Consider the following 11,432-nt stretch of genomic DNA (forward strand, 5'->3'; position numbering starts at 1 on the left):
TCCAAGTTTAGTTCTAATAATTATTTTTTAAAATATAATATAATAAAAACATAAATTATACTACATGATACAGATGTACAACCAATTGCTTCTAAATGAATACTGATTTTGTGTCCAATTTTCGCTGTTATGGACAATGAAACAATAGATATCTTTGAGCATCTTTTCTTATATACTGAGGATTTCATTTCTTTGTCATGGACTTCCAGGAGTTGGGGTGCTTGGTCAAAGAGAGTATGTGTTTACTTTTTGTAGTTGTGATCAAGTATCTTTCTAAAAACTTCTGACAGCAGTGCAGGAGACTACTTTTTTTCTTGCCAACAGCAGTTTTGACTGTTTTGAAGTTTTTGTCAGTCTCATGGGTGAAAAGTGGTGGCTCGCTGTCACTTAATTTGCATTTCCTTGATTGCTAATGAATTTCAGTATCTTTTTTTTTTAATGTTTGTTGACTATTTGGCTTTACTTTTTTTGTGCAAAGCTTCTTCATATTATTTGCTCATTTTATGGGATTATTGGTCCCCTCATCAATTTGTGAGAGCTCTTTATATATTATAGTAACTAATTAACATTTCTTCTGTTTTCAGCATTGTAAAATTTTTTCAATTTGATTTGCCCATTATCTTTGTAAGCATAGATAATAGTATCTATTATGTACCACATTATAATACCTACCTACTTACCAGTTTCTGCATTTTCAGTGTTTTTAAGATCTTCTTAACGTTAGAGTGTACATACGGTCTTTTTCATTTTCTTGTAGGATTTTTATTGTTTACAGTTAATCCTTTAAGCCATCTGGAATTTGTTTTTGTGTGGTCTATGGGATAAGTCATGGATCCAGTTTTCGTTTCTTCTAGATGGTTGCCCTCTTTCCACATATCTTTTTGGCCCTTTATCTCTGGGCTGCAGTTTACTTTTACTCCATTGACTTAGCACAGAGAGAGGATGCACAGGGCCGGAGCTAATGGTGAACACTGTGCTGATGTGATTGCCCGCTATGAGGACCCCTGGCAGAGCAAGGAGTGTGGAAGGCCCTTGCACATTGGTGCTGTCACACTGAGGATGAGGTGCCCTTAGCCTTCATTATCCTTGCTCTAGATGAGTTTGCCTGAATTTTCGAGGATGCTTAAATCCACCCACATGATGGCAGATGTGCAAATAATTGAAAGGACATTCTCATAAAGCCCACTCCTTTTTCTCTTTCTCCCCTTCCTCCTTCAAATGGGAATCATACCGTTTAAATTACTCTGTAACTTACTTAAAAAAAAAACTTGACTGTATGTTATGGACATTGTTGTAGGTCAACGAATAACATAAAACCGCAGTTACCATCAATGCCGTCTTTCTGTGTAATTAAGAAAGAAAAACCAATGCCTGTTTTAATTCTATAACTGCATCAATTATGAGGCACATCTAGATTTCAGAGACGTTAAAATGTGGGAAAAAAAGTGCTTCTTAATGTTAAGTATGACATCTCATTTTTTAAAAATTTTTATGTAATATTTTATAGTGTGAAGGTGCTATAACTTACTGTTCTGTTAATGGACATTTAGGTTGTTTCTAGCTTTGTTTTCGTTTTTGCTATTATAACCAATTCTGCAATAAAATATTTGTGTATATATGTATATCCTTTCTTATTAGTGCTTTTGTATTTAATTGTTTATTTAAACTCTTAATTTTGAGATAATTGTAGATTCACATGCAGGTGTAAGAAATAATAAAGATTCCATTTACCCTTTACCTCCAGCCCCAATAATAACAGCTTCTAAAACTCTAGCATGGTGTTTTAAATTTCCCTAGTTTTACTTATACTTATTTGTGTGTGTGTGTGTGTGTGTATTTAATTCTGTGCAGTTTTATCACTGTGTAGGTTCATGTACCCACCACCACAGTCAAGATACAGAATAGTTTTATTACCACGGGATCCCTTCTGCTGTCTTTTTATACCCACACCCACTTCCCTTCAGTTGCCTCCCTTTTTCTTGCTAACTCCTGGCAACCACCAATCTCTTCTCTAATTCTATAATTTTGTCATTTCAAGAATGTTATACAAATGGAATCATACAATGTGTAACCTTTTGGGATTGGTGCCCCCCTCCCCCCCCACCCCGCCCCAGCATAATTCCCATGAGATTCATCCAGGTTGTTGCATGTATCAATAGTGTATGTTCCTTTTTATTGCTAAGTAGTAGTTCATGGTATGGATATACCACAGTCTGTTCATTCATAAGTCATCAAAGGACATCTGGGTTGTTTTCAGTTTTTGGCTTTTGCAAATAATGCTGCTGTAAACATTCATGTACAATGTGAGCAGAGTTTTTGTTTTTCTAAAGTAAGCAACCTGCAATTGCTGAGTTGTATGATAATTGCATATTTAGTTTTATAAGAAACTGCCAAACTGTTTTCCAGACTGACTGTACCACTTACATTCCCAGCAATGCACAAATAATCCAGTTTCTCTGCATTCTTGTCAGCATTTGGTATTGTCATGATTTTCTGTTTTAGACATTCTTACAGGCGTGTAGGCATATCTCATCGTGGTTTTAACTTGCGTTTCCCTACTGGCTAACAATGATGTTGAACATATTTTCATGTGCTTCTATGTGCACTTACTTTTTGAAATGTCTATTTACAGTTTTTGCTCATTTTCTAATTAGTAGTGCTTTTATTTTTATAGGCTACGTTCCTAGAAGTAGGATTGCTGGGTTTAAGGGTACGGACATTTTCAAAAATTGTATGTCCTAATCTCTTTGCAGAAAGATGTAGCAATTCATATTTACATTCCTATCAACAGTACTCATTTACATATATTCTTGCTAGATCTATGGTTGGTTTTAAAATCGATAGTCTTAAATTGGTATTTTGGTATTGTGACACTTTCTTGGCCACTAGTGAGCTTGAATATCTTCATATGTTCATTGGCTAACTATTTTTTCTCCTTTCATGGTTTGTTTGTTCACCTTCTTTAACATATATATGTATATTTTATATATATATATATGTATTTTTTGAGTTGCTTGTCTGTTTTCTTATCCATTTGTAGAAAGCTCTTCATGTACTATAACTATTAATCCTTTTTTTTAGTTATATGTGCTGTAAATATTTTCGGTCATTTATTGTTTTTCCATATTTATGATATCTTTTGTTGTGTAGAAATTTAAAAATTTTATGCAGTTAATTCTACAAACATTAAAAATCTTGGTTTTAGAGTATCCAGTCCCGATACTGCATTTTCCTCTATTGTTTTTGCATTTTAATTTTTTACTCTTATATTTTTCTTTGATCTTGATTTATCTGGAGTTTAGTTCTTTTTGTGATTAGAGACAGAAGTTTATTCTTGTTTTCATTTAGCCCTATAGCCACTTATGTCAGTGCCACTGGTTAAATAGCCCACTCTTACTCATTTGAATTGAAGTTCTACTCTAATTATAAATAAAATACTTCCATGTTTATTTGGACTTTTTTGGGTGGTTTTCCATACTTCTCCATCAATTTGTTTATCCCTGTGCTCAAAACTACACTATGCCAGGTCCTTCCTGTGATTATTATTGGAATTATATTAAATTAATAAAATTTTATTAAATTTATATAATATTTTTGGATAAATTGATATTTTTGTTTTAGTAAATCTTCCCATTTAGGAAAATTGTATTTCTACTTATTTTGACCTTTATACCTTTTAAGAAAATATAATGTTTTTTTTCACATAATGACATATCTTTCTTATTAAAAACATGGTTTATTTTACTTATGTTACTATCATGAATGGAATTTCTCTCCCTCATTTTGTCTACTTAAAAAAATGAACTTTTAATATTATAGTTCTTTTCGGGGGCAATATTTTTTTATTTGTGGGTTAGAAACATTTTTACAACTTTTTATAGATCTGCTTTTTTTCACTTACCATTATAAACCTAAGCTTTAAAAAATGCTATTTCAAGTTCTCTATAAACATTTAAAATAGTTGCATGATTTTTCCTCACCATAACTTTTAATATTTTTTCATTCCTGATAGCATAGAGTAGCAATATTTCTGGTTCTTGAGACATGATACTTTCTTAATGCTTATTTTAGAAAAAAGCTAAATTCAGAAAAACATAGTGATAAGAAAGATATCACCATTAATTTTTTTTACCAAGAGGCTCTTAATTTTTTCACATAATTCCCTCAAGAATTTTTTTTTCATAGTTGAGAGCATACTTAATATACAGTTTCATATCATTCTTATTTCATTTTACATTGTATTATAAACATGTCGGCTTAGCATTATAAGCTCTTGGTAAATATTTTTAAGGGTTAAATAGCATTCGAGTATATATCGTGCTATCATTTGTTTAACCAGTTCCCTAACTGTTAATTATTTAGGTGTTTTTTAACTTTCCACTGGTATCAATAATGTTGTTTTGAATATTTTTATCTTACATCTTTATTTGACTTGTAAATTACAGCCATGGATTGATTTCTGCCGGTAAAATTAATGGGTTAAAGGGTGTGAACCTTTTTGAAACCTTAATTTATAAAACGTAAATGTAGAGTATGGCCCATTTTAAATGTTCATCATGTAATGGACTTGCTTTCGCAAGGCTAGTTGGTAATTGTACTGTCTTAGGTCTGCGATGTGACTAACACTAATTGGCTGATTTTTATGGGTACAGTTGACTCCATTCCAGGTGACATTGGAGCTTTCCACATGAGGATAATCTAGTCCATTTTCATGCTTGTGCTTGGTTTTTCCCTTAAGGCTCCAGTAAAGCTGTAACATAGTAAAAGGATTAATTTGAAATATACCCTTCTGTCACAAGATTAATTTGATGCAATTTGTAAGAACAAAGCATTTATTGCTGATCTTGTATGTTATTCTAACATTTGCCATAAAAAAAAAAAAACCCACACAGGATTCTTAGGAATCTTATTGTAGACTAATGTGGCAGGTTAAGCAGTCTTGAAATATAGGCCAGAGCTCATGAAAACCAGCGCTTGCAGAATTTTAGCAGTAAACTAGTTTAGCTTGTGCAGTGTCCGGCTGTGCTGGTGTTGGCAGACAGTTTTAAATTCAGCAGGAGGAAGTTATTTTGTTTTTCATACATTAACTCCTTCACTCCGTCATCAGACTTTCACTGAGCATCTTGAGGGAATTAAAAAAAATCCAGCATTATTGAAATGTAACTTAAATACCATGAAAATCTACCTCTTGTAAGTGTACAACACAGTGATTTTTTTAAAATAGTAAGTTTACAGAATTGTGTAACCATCACCGCAATCCAGTTTTAGAACATTTTTATTCTGAAAAGTTCCCTTGTGCCCGTTGACAGTTTATCCTTGATTTCACTCCCAGCCCTAGGCAACCACTAATTGATTTTCAGTTTCTATATATTTACCTTTTCTCAATATTGTGGAATCATACAACGTGTGGCTCTATGGGTCTGACTTCTTCCCCTTAACATAATATTTTCAAGGCTTATCCATGTTGTACCGTATAGCAGTCTTTTATTCCTTTTTAGTGCCAATAGTATTCCATCGTATCAATGCACCATATTTTGTTTTTCCATTCCTCTGATAAACAGCTCTATGCATAAAAACTTGAAGTGATTTCCTTGTTTGGTGCTTATTGAAAACATTAAAACATTCACTGTTGATTAATTGCCCCACTTAATTAAAAAACATGCCCCAGTTCATTAATGTATTGTAGAAATTAGATAACAGCCAACCCACCACTGTGATGCCAGAGAGGCTTTAGCAGAGAGCATTCTGGGAAACAGGAAAGCCTGAGACGAGAAAATAAGGAGCTGAACTAAAGCAGGTTCCCCTTCTATTTTGTAGAAATTATCTCATAACTGAGTAAAGATGGAAAGAAATGGAAAACCTTAGGGTGACATGGTCATAAAAATAGCCTACTGTGTGCTCGCCACAAGCTAAAGGGCTGTAGATTCATGAGGTTGGACATGTGTATTCTCCTTGATTCGCTAGTCTTTACTGACCTGGATTTGGATTGCAAATTATATGAGATCTCCTGAGATGCATCCCTTATCTAAATAGACATCAAGTCTATATTCTGAGTTTCCCAAGGGGAAAGATCAATGTGGCCGTGTTTACCACAGTAGCCAGGCATTGTACTACGTGCTGGGGGCAACTAAGATGAATGAGACATGATTCTTGTTGTCAGGGAGCTCAAATTAGCAAGAGGAGACAGCTGTGGAAAGCAAATCAGAAACAGAGTTTGGCCAAGTGCTATAGTAGAAAGAAGCTCAGAATGAGGAAGCATTGAGGAAGGCTTCCTGGAGGAGGAAACCCTTGAACGAAGTCTTGAATGACCAGTAGATATAAGCTCAGTTCAAATGGGGAGGTGAAAAGGGGACATGGGGAGGGTGTTAAGTAAGGCAGGCAGCATAATGAAGTAATTACAGGACTAGGGCCCACCTGGGTTTTCTGCTGTGTTAGGTCGATCGTGACCTATGTGCATCAGGAAGATGATACTGCTGATGTGACCCAAACCTTGGGGGCTGGGCTTGTGCTGTTCACCTGCATTCCATTCCCTAGTATTACCCAGAGTTGTCAGGGCAGTTACTGACTCATGCATTGGAGCTGAGCAGACAGACAGGGATTGCTGAGTTAATCATTGTATTTGTAGATGATTTGTTTACAGATATAGGCTGTGGTTTATTTTGGAGAGCTATAAACATAGCCCAGGATTTCCTCCCAGCCCCCAGAGACAGGGCCCTGTTCAGGCTTCATTTTGCTATGCCTCTGTTTTGGTTCCTGTGGACTTGAGACCGTTTTGGTGTCCCAGCTTTCAAAAGCCCTCCAACATGTGCCTGTGTGGATATGCAGAGAGACTAGCCTATGCACATGTAATATTTAGGAGTGACATCTGCCTGACAAAAAGGGTTGTTTCAGTGTGGGGGAGTATTCTGGGACCCATGGTTCAAGGTTAATCACCCATATACTGACCCACTGAAGAAGCATTTATGGAGCACATGCTATGCACCAGGAGCAGGGGAGCCAGAAAGACAAGGTAGGAGTTGGGAGCCATGGTGTACCTGAGGACTAGTATTAGGTTTGAGATGCCAAGTGGACCAGCTTTGCTCATTGGCAGTGGTAGCCTAGACTGCTGGGATGGATAAGTGATATCTGTCAAGGGCACAGCATTGAGAGTAAATGTACAGGTGCTGGTATTTGTCGATTCTGTGTTAGGGTTTTCTGGTGTAGATAGATGAGTAAAGGAGAGAACTTTTGTCTTAGAACGAAACATATTTGTCTTGGTGGTAGGGGGCGGAGCAGACACTCAGATCATTGTGGGGGTAGGTAGGCCTGGAGTACAGATGTTGCTGCTAATTATGTACTTATTGTGTGCTGTCTCTTAAATGTCTTTAAGCCTCATTTTCTTTGGAGATAATAATACCTCTCTTACCTTTATCATAATGTTGATGGGATGAGCTAATGAGTCATGGGTACGAAAATATTTTACCACCTACAGAACGATAAACCCTTGGAGTATTATTACTACGAGTGTGGGGGTGGGTGGAACAGGAAATGCCTGTAGTCAGGCAAGGTTGCCCTGGATGGTGGTGGCCTCAGGACCTTTGCACTGGGCTGCTCTGTCGCACTTGCTGCCTCTTGTCGTATCCTGGTCTTAACTCCAAAGTTACCTCCATTCAGATCACAGAATCTAAGCCTGTTCCTGCCCTGTCTCCACTTACTATCTCGACCTGTTTTATTTTTTTCAAAGTTCTCATCAACTAAAATGGTTTGTAGTTTGGTTAGCTTATTTGTGTGTGTATCTCCCCAGCTGGAACTGTGCAAATGTGGTGAGACGGAGATCTTCATATCCTCAGAGCCTCCAGTAGTGCCTGGCACATGGGAGAAGTTAACATTTGTTGCATAAATGAATGGAAGGGTCTCTGAAGTGCACAGACCCCATTGTGTGGGGGGTGTAGGAGCCCCAGGGAAGGCGGTTAAGAATCAAGTGTAGTTGCTGTGACCTCATCTCTTGGTGAATGTGTTTCCAAATCTCCCATTTCTTTGGTTATTTGGAAATGAATTTGATTAAATGCACAGTAATTGTAACTCAATTGAAAATTCCACCAACTCTGAATCTGACTTTCCAGTGTAATCTCCTATAACAGAATAAAGAACAAGAATCAGAATTCATATTATTTCTTTAGTGCATGTAACAGGCCATGAAGTTATACAATGTTTTCAATTTGGTAGGCTGGCGAATTCAATCTCTTAGAAGATAATCTTGTTCCTTAAACTATATGTGATATGAATTTGAGTTGATTCTGTGAATCAGATACAATTAACACCAACCCTTCCCCCACAGTGAACTGATTTGCTCTGAAATTAGCTGGTACCAATTCCATTTTCCCTTGTTCCTTGTGAATTGTTGTTATGCTTTCACCAGTTCATGAATATGGCCAGACTGTGTGGGACTTCCCTGAGTTACGTGGCATGAACTTGCACGGGGAGGCGTGTGGAGCGGCCCAAGCCAACTACATGCCAGTTACCTGTAGATCCAGGTGCCTGGCATGTGCCTTCACACCTGGCGACTCATCTGCTCCCTGGAGATGCTGGGGCCACCCTGGTTGTGATCTCCCTTCACTGGACTGACGAATCATTGGTTCTCTCGCAGGGTGACCTGTCTGTGTGCCCAGTTTGAGGCCGTCCTGCAGCATGGCTTGAAGAGAAGCCGAGGACTAGCGTTAACAGCGGCCGCAATCAAACAGGCAGCGGGCTTCTCCAGCAAAACCGAAACAGGTACTGCCCGGCCAGGTGCGCCTGGAGAATGCTGTCTTTTTCCTTGCTCTCTCTTTTTCGTTTTATTTATTTTCTAATAGCTAGCAAGGCAGTGACTGCATGGGACTGGTGGGGGGCGGGGTGGGGCCTGGTGGTGCAGAAGTCCATGCATGTGGATGTTTGACTTGTTGATAATGGTGTCATCTGGCATCTTCATTTAAATGAAGTCATCCTTTGCACAGAATTCTCAGAGCCACGCGTTGTAGTCTCTGAGGGCCTTGGGGGCCTGCAGCCAAGGTGCTTCACCAATGTGGTGTGGCAGTTGCTGGGAAATTAATAATCTGTTTTAATTTTATGCATGGGGATAGCATGATATTTCATAATTAAATCCGTCTTCAATAACAGAAAGCATGCAGATCTCTGAGCTTATTTCTGCTGCCATCCATTTTAAAGTTGCCTTAGCATTTCCCATGCACCATGGCCGTGTCTCTGAATGACAGGGATAATGCTAATAATAATACCTATTAACACTTATTAGTATTTAGTGCAGGCCTGACACTTTGTTAGTCTTCTGTCTAAATTAACTTGTTCGGTTCTTGCAATCAGCCCTGTGAGTAGTAGGGACCTTTACTTTTCCCATCTGGACAGATGAGGACACTGTTGACAGTGGTTTGCTTTGGACTCGAGCCTTAAAGTCTCTCATATCATATAAAAAAAATCCTACGTCCTTTCCCTTCCCCCACATTTTAAAGAGAAGGTTCTTTCAGACCCTGCTGTGGTTGTCGCCCTGAATTTGCGAATCTTTCCAGTTACTCTGATGTGTCACTGCTGAGTAAGATGTGTCATTTTGGGCTCGTTCCCCTCCTTTCACAGATAAAAACCAGCCGTCACTGTGTTTGGCGGAGGTGTCTGTGGAAATTCGCTGCCAGCTGAACCCTTTGCCTTTCCCTCTCCCTCTCCCTCGTGTTGGTCTACCTCCCTTCCTTTTCCTCTCTGCCCTCCAACGAACCTTTGACTCTTGTTCATCTGACCAGTTGCTCATTTTCAGAAATGAACGTGCTTCCTCTTGGGGTCAAGGGACAGCTGCAAGAGGGATTCCTATCACTGTAGGTTTTTCTCTTGTGCTCCTGGGTCCATCCTTTAAAAGTCAGAGATGTAGGGAGCTGGATCAGGGAAGAGCCAACATCAAGGGCCTCAGGCCTTGTAGACGGCACTGCCAACTGCGTGGCCACCTCAAATGGCAGCCTCTATTGTCTCATGTCCAAGTTGCTTCCCTAGGCTCTGCGTGCAGATGGCAGAGGGCTCCACGCTGACTGGGGAGTTGTTCGAGGACGTAGCTTTTCCCTCCATTTCCCTTGTATTTCTTCTCGTTTCCATCTTACCTGTCTGTCAGGGCGCTACGTTAATGAACTGGGGAGGCTCTGGGTCTGCTTCTATCCAGGCGAGGGCAGCTGCCGGCCATGACGGGGGCGACCCTGGCTTTGGAGTCAGACTGTGAGAGTAAGTCTGAGCTGACCCCGGGGAGGCTGGGAGCCTTAGTTGTTTTGACGTAAAGGTGGATCATCTCATCTACCTGGGGGCTTGCAGGAGGATTCGGTGAGAATCTCATGTAAAGACCTGCTTCGAGTCAGAGCACCTAATAAATGTTTAACCGCTTGTCCTGCTTTCCCCAGCACTCTTTTACCTTTTGACCTTTTCCTCTATCTCATCCCCGCTAAAGCTTTGACCTTTTGGCCACGAAGGTGGCTCTTTCTGTTCCCATCCAGACTAGAATTCTAATCTTTTTGTTACTTGGCCCCGATAATCAGAGAGGCACCCACGTGTTTACAAGGCACCTCCAGCATTCACGTTCTTGCCGCTTTCCTGTATCTTAGCATGATTTCTGCACCTGCATCCCGGAGAGACTGATGGCTTTGTTTCCTGCTGAGGACGACATGCCGGGCCGCCTCGCAGACAGTTAGAAGCAGGGGAAAGACCAAACTGGCCTAGCCCTTGAGTGGCTGCCAAGGGCTTCTGCCATCACTATTGGCAGTGTTAATTAACCATTCACTGGTCCAGGCTGATTAAAAGCTCTTTCTTGCAATTGAATGTGTGATTAAAAACCTCACGAGGGAGGGGAGCAAGTGGGCTTTTAACTGCTGAAAGTTGGGAAAGAGCAGATCAGTGGCTTCTTGAGGCTGTCGTTAAAGCCATTGGAATGACCCTTTCAAGCAGAATGAAGAAAATGAAATCCGAAGAGAAGGACGGGGTGGAATGCGCATCCCTCCGCTCTTTCGTCCCTGCCGGCTGCCCGGTCAGGCCCCTGTTGTAGCTTAGCGCTTTGTATTGGACTCTAGAGTCAGGCGATAGGGTTGAAATCCTTGCTCAGTGACTAGTCACACGTGACTCTCTGGGAACCCCCTCTCTGAGCTTCTGTTTCCTCCTGCGTAAAATAAAGTTAATAACAGACCCTGCTTTGTGGGGGGTCGGGGAGTGGTGGGGACTCTATGAGAAAGTGCCTGCGAAGCCCGGGCCTTGGTACAGAGCTGCTAGAGCTGGTGCTTGATGACAACATGGCAGTAACTTTCCTGGGGAGATGATGGTGTCTTTGTTTTTTACATGATGACAAGGAGACTCAAATAAGTTAAATAAGTTACCCAAGTTCACACAGCTGAGGATTCCAACCCAGGTCAGACCAATGTCAGATTCCTGGCTCTTCCCTG

General features: G+C 39.8%; 1 protein-coding gene across 3 annotated transcripts in view; it reads left to right on the forward strand.

The window, feature by feature from the left end:
* Positions 1 to 11,432, forward strand: part of SNX29 (sorting nexin 29) — a 283,033-nt gene that overhangs the window by 33,859 nt on the left and 237,742 nt on the right. For all 3 annotated transcript variants that reach the window (XM_023529637.1, XM_023529638.1, XM_023529636.1), the window contains exon 4: positions 8,627 to 8,766. In XM_023529637.1, the coding sequence (XP_023385405.1) occupies positions 8,627 to 8,766 (140 nt within the window). The remainder of the gene's footprint in view (positions 1 to 8,626; positions 8,767 to 11,432) is intronic.

Source organism: Pteropus vampyrus, unplaced genomic scaffold (assembly GCF_000151845.1).
Source record: "Pteropus vampyrus isolate Shadow unplaced genomic scaffold, Pvam_2.0 Scaffold40, whole genome shotgun sequence".
NCBI lineage: Eukaryota > Metazoa > Chordata > Mammalia > Chiroptera > Pteropodidae > Pteropus > Pteropus vampyrus.